Source organism: Delphinapterus leucas, chromosome 1 (assembly GCF_059928025.1).
Source record: "Delphinapterus leucas isolate spDelLeu-1000000601 "Yukka" chromosome 1, BTC_Dleu_Yukka2, whole genome shotgun sequence".
Classification (NCBI taxonomy): domain Eukaryota; kingdom Metazoa; phylum Chordata; class Mammalia; order Artiodactyla; family Monodontidae; genus Delphinapterus; species Delphinapterus leucas.
Genome location: NC_143129.1, coordinates 145063526 through 145084235, shown reverse-complemented (window position 1 = coordinate 145084235; position 20710 = coordinate 145063526). Strand labels below are relative to the sequence as shown.

General features: G+C 54.0%; 1 protein-coding gene and 1 long non-coding RNA gene across 21 annotated transcripts in view; one reads left to right on the top strand and one right to left on the bottom strand.

Annotated features, from left to right (window-relative positions):
- SSBP3 (single stranded DNA binding protein 3) overlaps window positions 1–20710 on the bottom strand; it is a 163191-nt gene that overhangs the window by 31781 nt on the left and 110700 nt on the right. For 15 of the 20 annotated variants that reach the window (XM_089922194.1, XM_089922229.1, XM_089922183.1 and 12 more), the window contains exon 5: window positions 17146–17235. The exons of 4 other annotated variants lie outside the window; for them this stretch is intronic. In XM_089922194.1, coding sequence (XP_089778320.1) covers window positions 17146–17235 — 90 coding nt within the window. Of the gene's footprint in view, window positions 1–17145; window positions 17236–17797; window positions 18032–20710 lie in introns of those variants that run through there. One more of the 20 variants, XM_089922256.1, reaches the window with a different exon arrangement.
- On the top strand, window positions 4944–18947 carry LOC149750751 (uncharacterized). Its single transcript, XR_016395289.1, has 2 exons — window positions 4944–7149; window positions 12075–18947. It is a non-coding gene; the product is annotated as an uncharacterized LOC149750751 (long non-coding RNA).

The window sequence follows — 20710 nt, the reverse complement described above, 5'->3', positions numbered from 1 at the left end:
TGACCTGGATTACAAAGCTATTAAGTGGTGGGTCCAGGCTGATTCTAGAGTCCTGGGCCGCCTAGCTGGTCCACCATTCTACAAGCCTGTGAGCAGTGCTCCTAGAGGCTGAAGGACCTGTGGGTGCATCCAGCCACTCACCCACATACATATCCTGGGTGCTGACCTTCCATGTGTCTGGCCAGCCCATGCTGGGGTGAGGGAGGGTCACATAAGTGCATTGGACTCGTCTTGGCCCTGAAAGCTCCCAGGCTAGCTGGGGAGAAGGATGAGGACACAGTGACAAACAGGCTGGAGTGTTGGTTTAAACTGCCATGGGTTCCAAGAGAAGGCGACAGGTAAACCAAAGCTCAGGGAGGCCACAGAACGGAGGCCAACAAGGAGCTGGGATGAGAACTGGGGGCCCCTGGCGGGTCAGAACTCTTTCCATCGTACAGTCCTGCCTCCACGGGGTGACGGCAAGGAGACCTGTGCCGAGGGGACACCCCAACTCGGGAAATCCCTGCCACTGAATCTGGGAAAAGGAAGGTGACTTGCCCACTTCCTGTCTGGGCCTCGCTCTGCCCCAGACCCTGTTAATGGACTTGCCATTCCCCTCAGACGTTACGGAAATACGTTAACTCCCGCACTTCCTTATTCTTTTTCCTGCCACTTCGGCACTCGGTGGCAGCCTCCGAGAGCCATTTAGGCAGGGCCCGGGGAGGCTCTGCTATGGACCATTCCACTAAAACCCTAGATGCTGACAGTTGAGTGGAAGTGCCTTTGCCATCATCGATGTGGTGGGGAGCAGAGTACAACAGATCCAAGGTCTCTGCAGAAAAGCACCTCAGAACCGTCTGCAGGACCCACCTATGCACTCCCCCCTCCGAAGCTATCCTTGAGAGACATGCTTGTGCACAATGGGGAAAGCTTCCTGGCATCCATCCCAGCTCCTCCAGGACATGCTGTGAGTATGGTTTCCTCATAAGGAAAATGGGATATTCTACAGGTATTGCAGGGAGGTGGTACAGCTGACGGTGCTACGCAAAGGTCCCCAAGCTTCCACAGTCCCCACGCCTGATGCTCCAGAGCCACTCACAGCCCATTTACAGGGAAAGCGAGAGCTAGACTTTGTGGGATCGCCCTCCTCAGCCTGTTGAAGGCCCACACATTCTCCTTTGCGAAGCCTGGCCTATTCTACCCAGCCAGGTGCACTCCAAACGTGGTGCATCCTCTTTGGACATCCTGCCTTATTTGTGGATGTCACGTGGGCTCCTCCAGGGCAGTGACACAGTCCCCACGTGGACGTCCAGGGCAGGGCCTGAGCAGAGCAGTGAGGCGTGGCCAGCAGGCGGACCCCTCAGCCACAGTCAGCCAGCCCCTGGGTGGGCACATCTAACACTTTTGGGTTCCAAAAAGGAACCAGGAGGAAACGTTAGTAACAACAGGAATGACCACGCTGGTCCTCTGAGCTAAAGACTCTTGGGAGTGAGGGAGGACAGTGCCATAAAATTAAAAACCAAATAAAAAAGAAAATCTGTTTTTTTTTTTTGTTTAAGGAGAAAGGTAATAAAAGCTATATGCTAAGTTTAGTATTTCCAAAACTCATGGCTCCTTCGCCAAATGCCATCCCATACTCCCCAAAGCTGCCTTCAACCTGCCTGGACATCATGGACTCTCAAGAGAAACAGAGATGAGACTGAGTCCCAGGTTTTCTGGGTGCAGAGGTGGGCCAGTGGGGAGAACTCGGCTGTTAGAGCCCATGGCACTGGGGCTGGAGTCCTGCCTGACAGCCCCAGGCATGGGGCTGCTCCTCTGTAAGGAGCGAAGAATCCAGGTGACACTCTCCTTGCAGAAAAGCTGTGAGAGTGCTCTGGGAACAGCTGAACACCCCGTCATTACCATCAAGGCCAAATCTGCCTTTAGTCAGAAGGCCTTTGGGGAAAGGGGACTTGAAGTTTTAGGTTGCTAAGAAACAAAACGCTCCACACATCCCTGTTCCCCCCAGCCCCCGACTCCTGGGGATACTGGCCAGTGGTCTGGCAAGAATGCAGGGGTGGGTTTCATCAACTGGCAGCAGGAAACGATGACCCGCATTACTGGTGACCTGTGCAATCCGCCCGTTGGGCGTGTTACTGTAACTGAGTGAATATAAAATTACATTAATTATACACATGGCAACAGGCATGCAACAGACAATCCAATTTGCTCCTTGGACACGAATGCTGACAGGAAATGCCATAAGCCCATTCTGGGGAGAGGGCCAAGGTGTGCCCGTGTGCCACTGACATCCCAAATCTGTCAACACGATGTGCCTCCACCCATAGCCTCCCTGTGGCAGGAGGCTGACCACCTGGCGGGGCCAAGGAGCTGCTGACATGCAGCTCATCTCAGAAAAAGTTATTTCTGCATTTCGATCCATGGGAACGAACTTGTCAGTGACTCGGACAGTTGCCTTCCTATCCTGCTTCTATCTGTCCCCTCTGGGGAAGAGGCATCTTTACGTGTGTACGTGCGCAGTAGAGGCTGGAGACAGAGCTAAAGTTACCAACTCAAGGCTACAGGGGGCTGAGCTGGGCCACATCCAACCGTGGAGCTATGGCCAGGTTGCAGCACAGCCCTGAGAGCTCACAGTCAGGGGGCTGCCGGCCTCCGGGAGATGAGCCCACAGCAATCACGGCCCTCCGTGGGCACCAGGTAAGGTAGGTCTGACAAGTGGTGGTGGCCCATCTTCCTGGGATGGTGGGGAAGTTGCCAGTGAGAGGAGCAACAGTATACGACGTGTCTCCCTTGGAGTCACCTCGGCATAGCCTCAGGAATCCTCAAAGCCACCGGGGAACATTATGTGCAAGGATCAGCGAAAGACTCATTGATTTCCGGCTGAGCAAAGGCCCCAGCTGACCTCCCCTCCTCCCCGTGCCTCGCCAAGGAGCCAGGACAGTGCTGGGCAGGTGGCGAGGGCGAGAGGTCTGTGCGCTTGTGAATCTGGTTTCCCGGGACGGGCCGCCAGGACACCCCGCAGGAGGCACTCAGATCATGTTTTACTCAAGAGGTCCCATGGAGACAGAGACGCAGAATCAGCAGGCGACGGTTTTCAAAACAAAGGGAGGAAACATGGCAAATGAAAGTACAGGCGGCGTCCAAGACCTAACCAGAGTCCCCCCCAGTGCTGCTCCCTGAGTCTGCCCCAGCCCCGCGCACAGACGGGAAAGCCAAGCCCCAGGCTCACTGGTCCCAAGTCCTGGCTTGGCGCCCTGCACCACACCCAGAGTGGAGGCTGGGGTCAGCAGCCGCACGAGGACCCCAAGAGCACGGCCACCACTGTGGCTGAGCTACAGGAAAAGTCGGCAACCTATGGCTCAGGGCCAAATCTGGCCTGTCACCTGCTTTTGTAAATAAAGTTTTATTGGAACACAGCTACGCTCATTTGTGTACCGTCTGAGACTGCTTTCATGCTGTATCAGTACAGTTGAGCAGTTGTGAAAGAGATCAGATGGCCCACAAAGCCTGAAATATTTACTATCCAGCCCTTCACAGAAAAAGTTTGCTGACCCTTGAGCTTAGTAATGGTTTTCAAGACTGAAGAGGGAAAAAACTGGAGTCTTTTTAAATTCTCAAGGAAAAGCAAAACAGTGCTAGATCTACTTTCTGATTTTAACCTCACAACTCTTTAATAAGATAAATGAAGCAAAAATTAACCCCATTTTACAAAGGAGAACACTGAAGTCCAGCGACACAGCATTATTTACCAGAGCCAGGATCTATCCCACTGATGACAAGAGAATGAGAGCCCGGATCCGGGGTCAGCAAACCTGAGTTCTGGTTCCCCCACCAACATGCCATGTGACCAATCTCTGAGCCCCGGTTTTCTGGGCCATTGGTCTTAAACAAGATGATCTTTCACTACTATAACACAATAACCAGCATTCATGACCAGTTGTTTGGTCCCAGAACATCTTCTTGCTAACCATCTTCCCTGCGTTCATTCTTGCCACAATGCTGGGGAACACACTCTTCCCTCGCTCGCCAGCACAAAACATTCTGGGGACTTGATTCCAACCCTGAATTCTTTCAGCAGGTTCGTGCTGTTTGACCCTCGCCTATGCAGTGAATTCAGAAGAATTCTCTAGGGTTACCTCAGGAAAGGGTTCTATCTACCTTGAAAGGCTGTGCTTGGGGTGGGGGAGGGGCAAGGAGAGGCGACGCTGCTTCCAGCCGCTGCTGCTAAACCCTTGAGGCCTCCCTGCTGAAGATTCTTTGTATGTGCCTCTGTCCACAGAACTCAGCACTCTTTCCAGGGACACAGGAAAAAGCATTAATACGCAGAACTTATGGGCAGAACCCACGTCCACCTGGCAGTGCACCCAGCCACTGGGTCCCAGCACCCTGGGCTGAGTGTGCGCTAAGCGCTGGAGACACAAAAATAAGCAGTACTCTGGCCTTCCCTGAGAGAGTCCCAGGCAGTGTGGAGAGAGCAAGGTGTAACTGTGACCGCAGCAGCATTCCAACAGAGGCAGGCACCAGGTGTGCGATTACAGAACCATCACATTGCATAGGCAGGGCATGGAAGGATGAACAGGCGTCCTCTGGCAGAGCAGAAATGAAAGGGGCTTCTGGGCTGAGATCGGCATCTGTGTGGCAGAGGCAAGAGTGGGCGTGGTGCTGGAGGGGGGGGCTCATGCACAAGATGGTGACCCTGGGGCTGGGACCTTCAGGGTGAGGAGTGGGGTCATTCACCTTTGGGAGCTCGTGCAAGGGAGTGGTGATCAGACCTATGTCTTGGGAAGCACACATCCATCCCATTCCTTTCCAAAGACGTTTCTGTGCCCTTCCTCGAGTTAGAAATAAAGACCTGTGGCCACTGGAAAAGTGAGTTCACAACTGGGGTGCTAATTCGCATCTCTTGCTAACTACACATGGAGTGTGTACCTGCTCCGCCACTAAGCCACACTACAGCCCTGAACAGCCAGCCCTCTTTAATGTTGGCGAGGGTTTCCAAGACCCAGTCCCAGCCAGGTGGGTTACTGGCCGACATCCGGATAGCACACTCTCTCCTCCCAGACGTCTACTGGTTGCAGTAGAGACCGGCTCTGTGGGTAAGTGGGAGAGGCAGAGACACACCCAGGATCCAGAGCCATGCCAATCCCGCAGAACACAGGGAGGACACGCCTACCTTGCCAAGAGAACCAAATCTCCCCCCCAGCCCCCAACAAAAGACTGCCTTTTGCGCTGAAAGTGGACAGGGCTGCAAAGACGCATCCCGCTTCTGCCTGCCAGCCTCCACGCCACCTCTTGCCAACACTCAGGCTCCACTGTTCATCACGGCAGCACGGTGAAGGCGAGGTGCACGTTAAAAAGGCACTGCCTCGTCCACCCAGATAATTCCTGCTCGACTTTAAGCTCTCCGGGCACATGCGTGCACACAGCCTTCCTGCCCTACCCCCTTATGCCTAGACAGACGATCCAAAAAGTACAGATTCGTCCTACCAAGTAGGACAGGGACACCAAGGCTGTGGAAGCTATAAATCCAGATGCCAGAATTCAACCCCAACTGTCCACTGGGCAGAAGAGGACTGAGAAGGAAAACAGGAAAGTTGGCCAAGGTTTCCCCTTTAGTTTTATGGCTTCCAGGATGAATGGGTGGTTTCTCGTGCCTCTTCTCCCCTGAGAAGCTTGGGGAATGGCCCAAGATCTTGTCTTCCTTCCTTGGCTAAGGAGAAGCAACAGGATGGGGTGAGGGAAAGAACCAGGACACTGGGGAGAGATGGGCTTAGGAAGCCCGCCCACTGTCACCCAGGCAGTGGGCTTTGAAACCTGGAGCACCTCAGTGGCAACACGAGGGGCAGCCATGTGGAAGAGCTCTGGATTCATGGACCAGGGGCACGTCTGCAGTCCCCTCCCAAACTCCCTAACCTCGCCTGTAAAACAGGCCACCCCACCTCCCGACAGAGAGCCACAGATACCGAGCGTCCAGTACTTCGTCCAGTGCTGGGGACCAGCCCTCACCACAGGGCAGCTGCCGATACACAGAGCTGTGCTCAGATCCTCCCCGCCCCAAGGAATCCTTCAGGAAGCCCCTCTTTCCCTGACTAGACCTTCCTATTACCCCACTCCCAGGGAGCTGCCCCCTTGCCCACTAACATGTAACCTGTCCGAATCTGAGCTAGTCTCAGGCTGGACTCACGGCCCTCACCAACCCCACCTGATGCGGGGTGCTCTTCAGCCAACTCCACAAAAGCCATCTGGCCCCTGAAGTGCTCCATTACTTCTTCTGCCCCCCAAAGCCCCTGATGCCCCCAGAGGACAGGGCCTGGGCTTCTTCTGTTTACCACTGCACCTCCCATGTCTACTCCTTCTAACGTTACATTTTTCTGATGGGCAGGCTGAGGCCCAGAAAGATAAAGGCACTGCCCCAGAACAGACTGCAAGTCTCCAAACTCTTAGACCCTTTCCATAACTCCAGAATAAGTCTCTCGGAGTTAGATATTATAATTGATCTGAGGGAGGGGCACTTAATCAGATTCACATTTTGGGTGTACACTTTTTAACCTTGAGGCATGGATGGGACAAGACTTTGTCAAAGTCTTCTTGAATAAAAATGACCCGATATTGAAGAGGCTTCAAGAAGGGGAGGGGAGAATTCTGCAATCTGCAGAAGAGGCCCTGCAGACGTGCTGGGCGGGGCAGGGCTGGGTCTGAGAGCAAAAGCTCCGGCCCTTGTCCCAGGAACCAAGAGCTGGTTCAACAACGGGGTGAGGGTAGCAGGGGCTAGATCACAAAGAGGTCTGGATGTCGTAAGAAGAGCCTGGACTTTATTCTTTTAACGAAGGGATACCACTGACAAGAAGAAGACCACCTGACGGAGGGGATGAGCCACTCCACTGACCTGCAGGGAGCCCAGGCTGGAGTCTGCCACACAGACCAGGAACACCTGGAGCCAGGGACTGCCTTGCCTCCCAGCCCTGGGAGCCCAGCAGGGCCAGGCGGAGAGCTGTCCCTCCTGGATGTACGTGGAACGGATGCCCAGAAACCAGCCCCTGGGAAGGAGCCCTTGTGCAGACACCTGATCTGCCTTTCATTCTGAACACATTCCCAAACTCAGAGCCGGTGAAGCAGGTAGAGCTGTTCCTGTTCCACAGGTGAGGAAACCGAAACTCCAGTGATACCCAGGTGAGTCACTAGTGACAGAACTCAGGAGTACTTTCAGCCCTCCATATCCACGGGGGCAGAACCCGATGACGGGGAGACAGACTGCACTTGGCCATTTGATATAAGGGACTTGAGCATCCACAGGCTTTGGTATCGGTGAGGGGTACTGGAACCAATCTCCCCGTGGGTACCGAGGGACAACGGCAGAAGCAAAGACCCAGCCCCCTGGGGGAAGAGCTGACAGTAACTCACAATAGCAAGCTCACCCTGATGAGCTTGGCAGGAACAGAGCCAGAGGCTTTTGGACATACAACCTGCTTTCCTGCTTCCACCTCCCCTGTCAGCTCCTGTCGGTGGACCAGGGACAAGGAGTCAAGGTGGCAGGGCCCAAGGGGACCGCCACGTGGGCAGGGTTAAGGAAGGTGACACGTTAGAGGACCAAATAAGACCCGGTGCTTAGCAGGTGCCAAAAACGTCAGTCTAACCGAAGGGTTAAGCACTAAAAAGCCAATCAATCTCGAGAATACCCCGAACCTCTCCCACACTTCACTGCCACCAAGGCTGTACTGAGCCTGAGATTCCTTATGGAAAAAGAAGAAAACTCACGGCGACCCTTGCTCTTGGTTGAGCTGAAGACCTACCTCCATCCTGGCCTCTAGCTCGCAGAAAAGAACAGCCCAGGACACCCCTGCCTGTATCCACAACACAGGAGCCAGAGTGTTTACCCACGCCAGGCAGGGCTTCACAGGCATCATTTCGTGGTGTCCTCATATCCACCCCAAGAGGTAGGGGGTATATCTTCACCCCAACCTGTCAGGTGAAGCAGCTGAGGTTCAGAGAGTTTAATGGACTTTCCCAAGGCAACCAACGTGCCAACCCAGGCTGCATGACCCCAGGGCTGTCAGGAAGCACGTTTAGAGAGCGTGAGGGAGGGATGGGACACACGGGGGCAGATGAACTAACAGGCACATGGGAGCTCCAGGGGCCCAGCCGCTGGGCTTCTGACCATTGGTCAACACTGGGTCACGTTTCCACGGCAGTAATAAACCATCACTGAACACGAGTATACGTGCATGTGTATAGTCAATCCTCACCAGCGCTCTGAAAAGGAAGCACTGCAATGTGCCGAACGACTGCTTCCCAGCACAGCCGAGGAGATCAGTGCCTAGAGAGCTCGGGTAACCCACCCAGAACACGTCACCAGGAGTGGCAGTGGGCTGTCTTGCTCCAAAGCCCCTGCTCACAGCCACTGAGCATTGACAACCCTCTTTGGCCAGGCCTCTCCTGCAGCTGGGTGCCCTCTGCTCCCCTCCACTGCAGACACAGCTGAAGTGGTGTCCCCAGGGTCAGGGAGCCCCTTAGAGAGCCCAGCACGGAACAGACACTTCATGAAAACCATGGCCCCACCCGTGCTCTTAAAAAGTCTAATCCCACCCTTTTGGTCTTAGCAAGAGATGGGGCTTCCTGGAACCCAGGGGTGGGCCTAGGCCAGGGGCTTCACTGATTCCAAGGCCTTCGTTTAAGGGAAGGAGCTTGTCAGGGAAAGGTCAGCTGGGGAGTTAATCTAGGCAGAAACAGGACATGAACCCAAAATCCACACTATGGGTCTCCTGCTATGTCCCCAGCTCTTAGAAGAGCACCTCAGCAAGGTGAGAGAAAGCCCTCTGACCACCCAGTCTGGGCCCAAGGCCCTGGGCCCAGCCCAGAGTCCTCAAAGGGCACTTTCCTTTCAGGGCAGCATGATCTTATTCAGGGGGTCTATCTCAATCCACGTAATGCCAAGGTGTGTTAATTCCAGGATTCCGCTGGAATTCCCTTCCTCAAACCTCTTCTGCTACAGGGCTGAGAAATTTGATTTTTTTTTTTTTTTAAAGGAAAAATACCCTCAGCATGATTTGTAGAGAAGGAAGCAAGAGCTGAGGAAGGTCTACCCCACCCCCTGCCCCCCACACCCGTGAGAGGTGGGGAAATCTTCTGGGGGAACGGAGGCACCCATGGCAGAGCAGCTCTCCAGCACGGGGAGAGAAATGCAATTCTAAGAGAAACCCAGGTCCAAAGGGGAGAAGGATAAACCAGCCCAAGCTCTTAACAAACCAGAGGTGAAGGCGCTGCTGACACCAATCCTCAGGCATCAGATCCATAAAAGTCAGAGATTCGGGCGTCGGTTTAGAGCTCAAGAGAAGAGGCCCAGAGCGGGGGGGCCTCCCGGGGCGGGAGAAGCAGCAGCTGAGCACGGCCCCCGGGCCTCCCACGTCTGAGGGTCCCTCCGGAGCCTCTCCCCTGCCTCTCCCTGGAGAGGGATTGGAGCCAGGACGGGTCTGGGGCAGCAGGGGCGGGCGGCAGGGCTGGCTGCAGCCCACGCGTTCCTGGGTGTCGAGGCCTGAGGAGCCGCCGGGTGCTTTGTTACTGAGCAAACCTCCCAGGCGCTGGCTGCTGATGCATAGCAACAGGGTGGCGGACACTGATTTACGTTCAACTTTCCATTTCACCAGCGAGAGTGGCGTTCACATTTTGGGGAGGGGGAGGCGGTCTGCGTGTGCAGACGCAAACATGCCCACGCGTGCACTCAGGCACAAGCACCGGTCACGGCGGCAACTTTTTTCCCCCTTTTTAGGAGGGAGGGCGAGGGGGCGAGGCAGCCTGGCACGTCAGGAGTAACCTTTTGTCCACGGTTGCTAGGAGCCCCGGCCGGTCATCTGCCGCTGGGCAGACGTTAGGCACCAGGCTGGTTGCCGGGCGGGGCGGGAGCACAGACTGACCTTTGTGGAGGTAGTGTCGGCAAGAAAAAAAGTCCTTTTTCCCCCTCTCTCCCGCCCTGGCCTTTCCGCACAGGCCGGGTGAACGTGGGGCAACGTCTGCGAGTGGGTCCACGGCAGGGAAGGGAGGAACAGCCCGGTGCACAATGCTTCAGAGTGGCAGGGGTTCATAAAGGCCTCTTGGGCACCCCTCGCTAGAGTGATGAGCAAACTAAGGTCCAGACAGGGGAGGGTGGCCCCCCAAGGACACACAGCCGTTTGGCAACAGCGGGGCTGGACTCAGAGCAGGCGTCCACCTCCCAGGGTAGGGGTCTTCAGGCTTAAAGGCTGCCCCTGGCTTCATCTCAGTAACGGGAGGGGCGGGGGGGGGGGTTCCGCTGTTGCAGGCAGCGAGTCAGTTTGGAAGAGGCGGGGGCTCGGGGTGGGAACAACAAGCCCTCCCACCTCCAGCCGTGGCCCAGGGCCCAGCGTTTGCGGCGCCCCGCCTCTGCTCTAATCCTTCTCAGCGGGGGTGACCCTGCCTTCTGTCAGTCTGGAGGCAGACAGCAGGGCGAGGGGCGGGGACGAGGGGGTGCTTCTGTCCCCCGGAGGACCCCGCGTGCTCACCCGGGACACAGCTCCTCTGTCCGCTCCCATGGACCAGTGCACCTATCAGATCCCCTCCGCCCACAGGGAAGCAGACAGGGCAAGGGGCTGGGGTCAGAGAGCCGGCCCAGAAAGCGGAGGAATCTGCTCCCCAGCAGACAGGGAGTTCATCAAGAAGCTCCGACCCCACCACCCCGCCCAGGCCTCTCTTCCCTGAGCAGCACTCTGGCCAAGCTGAGTCTCGCTTTCCTCACCCAGACAGTGGGAATGCTAGCAGCTCTCAGGCCTACCTGACAGGCAAATGAGATCACAGACGGGGCACCTTCGCTGATCTGGAGGGTGTCCCACCAGCAACTATGAGAGGGCTTCGGCCAGTTCCACTTTAGGACCCGGGAGCACGGCTGGGGAGGCCAGGAAGCGCTAGCCTGGGCAGCCACGGGACCACATACGGGGTCTCGTCCCCTGCAGAGGGAAGGCTCCAACAGGGTAGCAGGTACCGGACACTTGGCAATAGGCTGACTCTCAGCCCCACACCCACCTCCTGCTCTGCCCTACCCCGCACCTCAGTCCAAAGCAGGTCTCCTCCTGGCCCTGCTCCCCGCGCCCCCCGCCCCAGCTAAAACATCCAGCGAGGGGTCACCCGTCGAGGGCAGGGGGCACCAGCCACCACACTCAGTCACCACTCCAGCTCAGGCCTGGCCACCTCCCATGGGGACCACAGCCTGGGCTTCACACCTCCATGCTGGCCATCCTGCCATGAGCCCAGCCCCTCTAGGCCACTGGTGCTCTTCCTGGGACCGTGTCACTCCCCTTCTTAGGGACCTTCCACGGTGCCCCTCTGTCTTTAAGTTCAAGTCCTTCGTGTGTCTGTGTGGACCTCCTGCCATCCCAAACTTACCCTTTCACATCCACGCCCAGGCACACTGGCTCCTCTGTGTAATCACCCCTGCCTCCTTCACCAGACAGTCTGTGTGAGCCACTGAGGGCAGGTTCCCTGGCTGCCTCCTTAGTCTGCAGTGCTCAGCACGGCTGGGTGGCTGGGAGGTCGCTGAGCCCTTAAGAGACCATGTCTGGCCGATGAGCCAACAACAAGCCGGGGCCAGGCCTCACATGGTTCTAGCCTCAGATTCACCAGCTGTCCAGTGGGGATCTGGGCCCTCACCCGTCAAGTCCTCCCTAGTAGCAGGCTTTGAAAGCCACAAAAACAAGGTGGTTTAATTCTTCCCAAGTCTCCCCTAGTCCCAGACTTGCCCTCATCAGCACAGAGTAGTCCTTCCTGTTGCAGCAGCTTTCTGGCAGGAAGAATGTCAGCTCACTCTGCTGCTGCCTGCTTCCCGCTGGACAGGAAGGCAGGAAACGGCCCAGCTCTTGCGAACTGCCCGAGCTGCTGCTGCCGGCATGTTCTCATCTGCTGGGCTTTGATCTTCCCTGGAAACACATCACCCCACCCCAAGGCTCACAGTCCTCAAGGATCTCTGCTGGGCATCTAGTCTCTGCTTGGTTACCACCAGTGTCAAGGAGCTCACTACTTCATCATTAAATGAGCAGGTGGTAGAAATGTCTTCCCTACAAAGACTTCAAGTGGTCTCCCTCTCCTTTTCTCAGAAGGATCTGCGATCTACGGGGCTGACCTCACAGAGGCAGGGCTGAATATCTTCGACATGGCAGAACTTCAGATACTTCAAGTCAGTCATCAGAGACCTCCTGAGGCTGCTTCTCTCCCAGAAAAACCCCAGCTACTCCAGTGGGAGATAAGCAGAGAAGTGTATCCTATAATCTCAACAGCAAAGGACCAAGGTCATGTGTACCTCTCTCCCTCTTATTTCTGGATCATTTCTCTGCTTCCTGGGCTATACACATCATTTGTTTCTTCTCCTCTCTCCCCCTGTAACTGATGGGGAGGGGTTATCTGGGACAGACCTCAACCTCCTTCAAAGGTGGGTGGGCTGGCCCAGCAGAGATGAGGACTCACTGGAACAGGGGACATGTCAAGCCCTACATGTCCCCCACCGTGGCAGAAAGTCTCTAGGCATGTTCAGAGCAGGAGGGGCTGGGCTTGGCAAAGGGAGCTGGGTCCCCCAGGGCTGTCTTTTCCAGAGAAGGCACAGTCTGTAGACCTATGACTTCTGCTGGCATTTGAATGGAAACATTGGCTCCTTTTGAGAGAAGATGGCTAGAGTTTCTCCTTCTCCTTCCATTATTTTTCCCCCCTTTTCTCTTGTTTTCTATTCTCTCTTCTTCTCTTAGACAATCAGACATGTATCTACATTAGGACCCTGACTGCTGTGGAAGAACACGAGGATCAGGAACCAGGAACCTGAGTTTAGGCTCTGATTCCAGCCCTCGGTTGATAACTTTGGGCAGGTCATTCACCTTTCTGAGTCTCACTTTCCCAATCAGCCATGCCTCCTCTGCAGAAACGCTGTGATCAGAATGAAAGCAGGCTGCATGTCCAAAAACACTTCATAACTGAAAACAATTATTGGAATTTAAAACAAAACAAGAACAAAAACAGCCTGTACCCAATGCTCCCTTCTCCGTGACCCCCTGCCCTCCTGCAGTTCTCCAGTTCTGGACCTAGAAATCCTCATTGGATGGCGCCTCCCTTCAAACCACCTTAGGGCCAAGGAGCTGGGGACCCACCCAGACCAGTAGGCCTGGCCAAAGCCAAGCTGAGTTTGCCAGATGTGCAGCCCAACTGACTTCAGCTGCGTGAAAAAAAAATGCCACTGCTTGATTATGTAAAATCCATCTGGATCCAAAGCAGAAAATCCAAGTGGGAAGGGCCCTCAGAGACCATCTGGTCCACCCTGCTTTGTCTACTGCTGAAGAAACTGGGGCCCAGAGATGGGGAGCAACTTGCCCAAAGTCACTCAGCAAGCACATGGACAAGCAGGGGGCTAGAACACGTGTCCTCGGGCTCCAGAACTCCAAGTCCTTCCCCACTCTCCACACCACCACCCCTGGACCCGCCTAGCCTGGTCAGAATGCTGGACCTAGAGCTTGGGGGCCGGCTGGGCTCCACTCCTAGTAACACGAGCAATGCAAACTCAGTTCAAACATTTCCTGGGTCCCCAGTGCACACCAGGTGCTGGGGATGCCAAGATTGAGGCGGTCTTTTTGTAAGGAACACAAAGAATTAGAATGTCCTTGCTACGGTCTCCCATGACCCATAGAACCCCACAATATTCCCCAATAGTGAGGTGTGGCCAGGTCAGGTCCCAAAACATCTCCCCGTCAGCCCTCAGCTTGCTACCAAACACATCTCACGCCACAGGACCACGGGCACTGTCCGCCTCGGAAACCCCAACACCGAATAAGGAAGAGCAAACAGATGGGACCTAATGTGAAGATGGCCAAACCTTCTGACCCCAAGTGGAGCCTTGCAGCCTGGCAGTCAGAGGCCTGAGGCAGTAAGTCCTCTGTGTTGCTTTCTAAGGGGCCAGGAGTGGGGGTGAAAAGCTGGTCCCTCACACCCACCTTGGAGTCCTCAACTAAATTTAGCACCAACTAGGGTTGGAATCCTGACCAGAAAACCAGGCTGGCCACCTTGGGACAGGGTTTGGCCAAAGCTGGATCAGCCAAGCCAGGCTGGCTCCTTGGTGCAAAGCCCCTCCTGCAGCAGAGCTGCCTGCCAGGCCGTGACCAAGCAGGGGAAGAAGTGCAATTGTTGGCAGGAGATAAAACCCTCGATACCATCTCTATTTCCCTTCTAATATCAGAGTGGCTGCCTGCAAGGTGCGCGAGGGTCAGGGCCGGCAATCAATAGCTAATACTCCTGTTGGGAGCCGGCCTGCGCCGGAAATGGGCAGCCACTACCTCCTTCCAGAGAGATATCCTTTCCCCGCAACAGTGACCCAGCCTGAGCAGTTCAGCACCCTGACCAGGAAGGACCTCGTCCACCTTCATCTGACTGACGGAGAAATGATGCCCCTTGGGGTGGGAGTAGGGGTAGGGGTCTAGCCAAAGTCACCCAGGAAGCAGAGAGGCTGGGACACAGCCCCCTGCTCAATGATCCAGGAAGCTCTTGATGGTTCACCCTGCCTGGGGATCAGAGAAGACCTCAAGTCAAGACGGTGGGTCCAGGAACTCCCCTGGCGGTCCAGCGGTTAAGAATCTGCCTTCTAATGCAGGGGATGCAGGTTTGATCCCTGGTCAGGGAACTAAGAACCCACATGCCACAGGGCAACTAAGCCCGTGCGCCACAACTACTGAGCCTGTGCGCCACAACTAGAGAGTCTGTGAGTGCCACAACCACTGAGCCCACATGCTCTGGAGCCCGCGCACCACAACTAGAGAAGCCCACGCCCCACAGCAATGAGCCCGCACGCCGCAATGGAAGATCCTGCATGCTGCAATGAAGATCCCACGTGCTGCAACTGAGACCCGACACAGCCAAATAAATATTTAAAAAAGAAAAAAAAAAAGGGGGGTGGATCCGAAAGTTACCTCTGTTTGATGGTGGCTGGTAGTGGCTAAATAAGGACAGGAATCAGTCTGGGCTTTCTGACCACACACCCCTGAACGTCACATGGGAGGGCCTAAGAAGTATGTCTGGAATTAGGCCTTACCCATGGACAATTGTACCAAAGCAGGAAGTTGGGAGCTGCCCACATATCAGGCAGACCTCTCCTTGCCCCAGACTCAGGCCAAAGAAGAAGACAACGGCCTATTTAAAAAAAAATACAGCTGGCTGTTGTCCACCTCTCCTGCCACAGTGGCCTGCACTGGGCACCCAGATGCCAGCAAGCAGCCTCAAGAGGGATGCACACAGGTGGAGCCTGGTACCTGGGTGAGCTCTGCCCACTAGGCAGGAAAGCCACATCCGCACTGTATGAAGGGCAACCATGGCATCATTGGTGAGGATATGTGAGCCTGGGAAAGAAGTCCCAACCAGAGAGAACACCATGGGAAAGACTACCAGCTGGGTGCAGAACACCAGTGTGCAGTGGCCAGGAAGATGGCTGCCCCTTGGCATGGATGACCCTCTCAGTCAGTAGCCCCTTGGGTTTCTCCTCTGGGGGAAAGGGGGAAGCCTGTCAGGCTCCTGTCTTTCTTGGGTTCATGGGTTTCCAAGGCTTTGAACGTCTCACTCTCTCTTAGAAGTCTGGCCCCTCTTCCCAATGTCTGTGGCCTTACCCCAAGCCTCACCCGAGGCAAGGCCTGGTCTGGTCCAACCTGAAGCCTATACACCCATTTCCATCCCTGGGACAAGGTCCCAGTGTGGACCATATGCTAGGAATGCATATAGACACATGCATGGCCATCCAATGTCTTGAGTTTCCATCCCTAAATCCCTCTCACTCCTCTCACTGCCATCTTGGTAGGCGACCTGCTGTTTCTGTTGCAGAACACCCATATTTCACTGATTCCCTTTCCTGCCTGGTAAGTAGCATGTCCTAACCCTCCTCTCCTGGGAGTTAACATCAACCATGATGTGAGACCTTGCAAAGCAGAAGTGTCTTCCAGGTCACCTCCCATCCTGGGAGGAGGTCACGTTAAAATCCCCAAGAGGTGCCTGTCCCATTTTTGCTAAGATACCTCCAGTGCCAGGGAGCCCCTGCCTCCTGCGGCCCACGGCTCACGGCGAGATGCACACGGCGCGAAATTCTGGCTGTCACCAAGCCAAAGGCTCCTCAGACTTTGCCTCACTGGTCCCAGTTTTGAATTCATGAGCTACACAGAGAAATCTCTGCCTTCTCTTCTAGACAACAGCTCTTTCCATATTCTTATCTGGAGGAGCTAACCTTTCAAAAGGTGTGAGGAACTCAGGCAGATTCTCAAACCCGGCCGGAGACAGGTTGGAAAGAATGTCACACTCAAGAGCTTCATCATAAAAGTTCCTTCCAGCCCCAGACACCAATCTCTCTCTGACAGCCTTTCCCAGTCTCAGTCTGGTTTAAATCCAAGGAGTTCCCAGAGGGGAGAGCGGAGATGGAGGAGGAGGCAGGGTGAGGGTGAGGCAGGTGCACCCACCCCAGCAAATCAGAAAGCCACCTCCCCACACCCCGCACCCAGACAGCCCAACAAGGTGTCTTTCAGAGAAGACCAGGCTCTCAACCCACATGAGAGCTGCTCCTGCCTTGGCGGGCAGAGCACGGGCACAGATGCTTGTGGGACGCCGTCTGTGATCACACTTGGAAAAAATCAAGTGGTTAACCAGAGGGAAAGGATTCCCAGACCTGCCAGGATGGTGGGTTTTTTGTTTTTTTTAGATTACGCCTAAGGTTTGTAGTTTGGACAGGCAAAGTAAACAATGACAACGACAGCAGCAACAAAACAGAAACAAAGAACAGTTTACTTGTTTAAAAAAGAAAAAAAAAGCCTTTTGTTAAAAGACAGCTCTACACGGACTTGGAAGCAGCCCGCCGCAGCCCTGACCAGGGGCGGGCTGTGTCGTGAGTGCGAAGCTGGTGTGAAGAAAACAAACTCCGGCAGAAGTGACAGAGCACATGCAGGAGGGTGTCTGCTCTCCATCTTTCTTTTCTCCCCCCCTCGGTTTTTGGAAGGGGTGGAGAGAGGGACGGGATGGGAAGGGTCTGAACCAGCATAAAGCAACTGTATTTAGACCATGGCAAACTGAGCTACCACTTACTTCTCTCTCTCTCCCTCCCTCCCGCCTGCCCGGGGCCTGGCCTGGAGTGAAAGGAGCAAAGGACGGAGGCCCAGCACGTACCTGAAAGAAACCTGGCGGGATGGGGCCTCCCGGCATCCCATCGTTGGGGGGAATGTTGCCAAGCACCGGGCTCGGGGCGGCGGCTGCGCTCTGTGGGGAAGAGAAGGTGGAAAGTGAGAGGCTGCACCCACATCGAGAGACGGGGAGTTCCCACCCCCACCCCACCGCCATCTACCCACGTCCTCCACAGACTCCCCCCCCCCCCCCGCCGCAAACACCACATTCCCAGGTGTGTCACTCAGTGGGCGAGGGATGAACTCTCTGAGCCTCCATTTCTTCATCTCTAAAATGGAAGGACAATGCCCACCACGTGCACACACCCTGCCAAGCAACAGTAGCTGTTATTAACCAAAGATGCCCTGGCTTCCCCCTTGGCTGCTTTATGAAGCTCCTTCAGGGCAGGCGAGGTGCTTCATAAATGCCTGTGCCCTCTCCAAGAGGCTGGCATGTTGTACAGAGGAGAAGATCAATAAATACCCACGACGTAATGAATAAACAGACAGCCCAGCTGGGAAACGTCCCCAGAGAGGGTGGGGGCAGACAGGCATGTTTTTGGCACCATCTGGGTCCTGGGTGCTGTAGATGAGGTAGGCCGCACGATGGGGAGACTGTCGTTACTTTTCCTTTTAAATGCTGCTATTCTGGCATTTACCTGGTACATCTGCCTCAACAAACGCCTCCCGGGGTGAACAGACGTTGCTCTTCCCAGCCTGGCCTCCTTCCAGACAATCTGTGTCCCACCTGTTCACGTGGCCAGCATGTCTGTGCCTGGCCCTGTGCTCACATGGGAGGGTGAGGCTGATCAGGAAGCCCCAGGCCTGACTGGCCGACCTGGGCCCTGCTCCTCCCCACTGACTCTACACCTCCCAGGGGTTCCTCCTGCAGGAAGCCCGCCTCCAGCCTTGAAGGTTCCCACACCCCACCAGGACTGAGCCTCTGAAACTGCATCACCAATCATCTCCCAGGGGTCTGACTGGTTCTCTGGGATGAGAGCGAGCCCCTCGGGGTCAGGAAACGAAGCGAATGCAGCCTGCCATCAACACCTTGAAGGAATCACTTCTCTTGTCCCCTCCTCAGCCAGAAAACAGGACCCAGAACTCCTAACTTTCAACTTGGGTGGAAGCAAATAAGGGAATATGTGAATTCCCCAAACACACTGCATGCAGCAAGAAAACGGACAGCCCTGGGAATCAATACATTGGGGTTCAAGCACTGTTGCCTGTACTAACAAGGGACGACGATGGCAAGCCACTCTGCCCTTCTGCACTCATTTCGTGTCACTGTGGTCCTGCCTGCTCATAAGGGTTGGGGAGGATTAAGCAATGGGATGGGCTGTGTTTTGTAAGCCAGGAAAGCTGGTAATGTGGAAGCAAAGAGGATTCAGCAGGCCCACAGTGGCTGTTTTAACAGACCCCAGGTAAAAAACAGGGTGGGATGGGGCTGGCTACTCCGGCCCAACCTTTCAAAATGATTCAGCGTACAGAAAAGCAACACTCCCTGTAAAGAGATTCTGCCAACTACCCTGTAATGTGTTACGAACACCCCAAAACACAGGATCAGGTCTTCCCGTTCCCACCTCCTCAGCTTGGAGGAGAAGCCACACGTAGCCAGGCCGAGCCCCTGCCCCAGGACTATCCAGTATGGGGGTCGCCTGGGGGAATATGCCAGGTTATCCATTAGCTGCATTATTTGTTTGTGGCTGGTGGTTCTGTGAAAATGCAACTTTTCATGATTTACAGCCAACGATTACTCCCCAGCAGCACAAGCAGAAAAGTTTTTTTTTTTAAATAGGGTGAGGTAAACATCCTCCTATATTTTCTTCAAGTTCTTTCAGAGACCGGTTTTACGTTTAACTCTAATCCTTCAGGAACTTATTTTGGTAAAGAATATGGATTTTACTCCTCAGTCAGTTGGCTCAGTACAATTTTTCCCACTCATTTGAAATCAGAGACAAAAATTCTTGCACAGGCATGGGTCTGTTTCTGAGCTTTAAAAATTCTGTCCTGGACTTCCCTGGTGGCACAGTGGTTAAGAATCCACCTGCCAATGCAGGGGACACGAGTTCGAGCCCTGGTCCGGGAAGATCCCACATGCCGCGGAGCAACTAAGCCCGTGCGCCACAACTACTGAGCCCGCGTGCCACAACTACTGAGCCCGCGTGCCACAACTACTGAAGCCCGCGTGCCGCAGACACTGAAGCCCGCGTCGCCTAGAGCCTGTGCTCAGCAATAAGAGAAGCCACCGCAATGAGTAGCCTATGCACCGCAATGAAGAGTGGCCCCCACTTGCCACAACTAGAGAAAGCCTGTGTGCAGCAACGAAGACCCAATGCAGCCAAAAATAAAAAATATATAATATTTAAAATTCTGTCCTAATTCTGTCCATTCTAATGATCAGAGTTTTACAATGTATTTTATTATCTCCTTCAATTCTTTAGTGGAACTTTTGTTGTTTATTTTTACTTACTTACCCCCCCAAACTTCCTATTGTTTATAAAAGTCATCTTCCTACCAAAAGAGTTCTTATATATATAAAAATTTGGAGGAGAACTGACACCTTTCCCAAACATAGGCACCCTCCCAGGATGTGATCTTTCTCCAGTTCTTCACATCTTTGTTGAAGTCACCAGTCAAGCATGGTGACTGGACCAACGACAATGATCAGAAAGGCGGGTGAGTGTAGGTGATACGTCTGGGAAAACCAAAACCCTCTGTTGCACTGACTAAACGTTTTATTCGGCAAATGTGGCACTGACTTGTTCTCAGGGTGAGGATGAAGAAGATGGAGCTCCTGACAACAGTGTGAGAAGGATGGAGTGGATGGCCCAACCCTGGGCGGGTGGATGGCGGGGGCCATCTGGCCTGATGCTCAGAAACGAGCAGGGTATTTTCACACCATCTCTCCCTGAACCCCCAGGCGGCCTTCTGAGGCAGACACAAGAACCCCTAATTTACAGACAAGAAAACAAATATCTACATGGAGAGCAGGCTGAAGGTGGCCTTTTTCTATCTGTCCTCCTTAGAGTCCACATCTACTCTTCCTCAGCCTTCAGCTCAGAAACTATGCTTTGTTTTTAAAGAAAGACCTGGAAAGCTTCAGCAACTCAGTTCTTTAAATTAGCATTTAACGTTTAATATAAAACATTTGCCTATTATAAAACATAGCAAAGTAAAAAGAAAATTAGTCACTGTATTTTGTTAAATAATGTCATAAGCACTTGTCCCCCTCTCATTAAATGGCCAAAGAAAACATGATTTTTCAATGAGCCTAATATCATTGTTCAACCAATTTAATTAACAGGGCATTGCATCCGTGTTTGCTAACTTAGTAGATACAAAATCATATCTCTTTGATCTCTGGTATTTTGACTTAATCTTTTGGATCACTAACCTTTTGAAACGGTTTACACTGGCCATTTAGTAAAACAAATGGCAAATCATTCATGTCCTTTGCTATTTAGTTATTTGACTTTTTTCCTTAGTGATATATAAGAGCTCTTTATATGTTAAGGGTATGACATATAGATATCTTACCAATTTTTAAAAAACCTCTTAAATGAAAACTT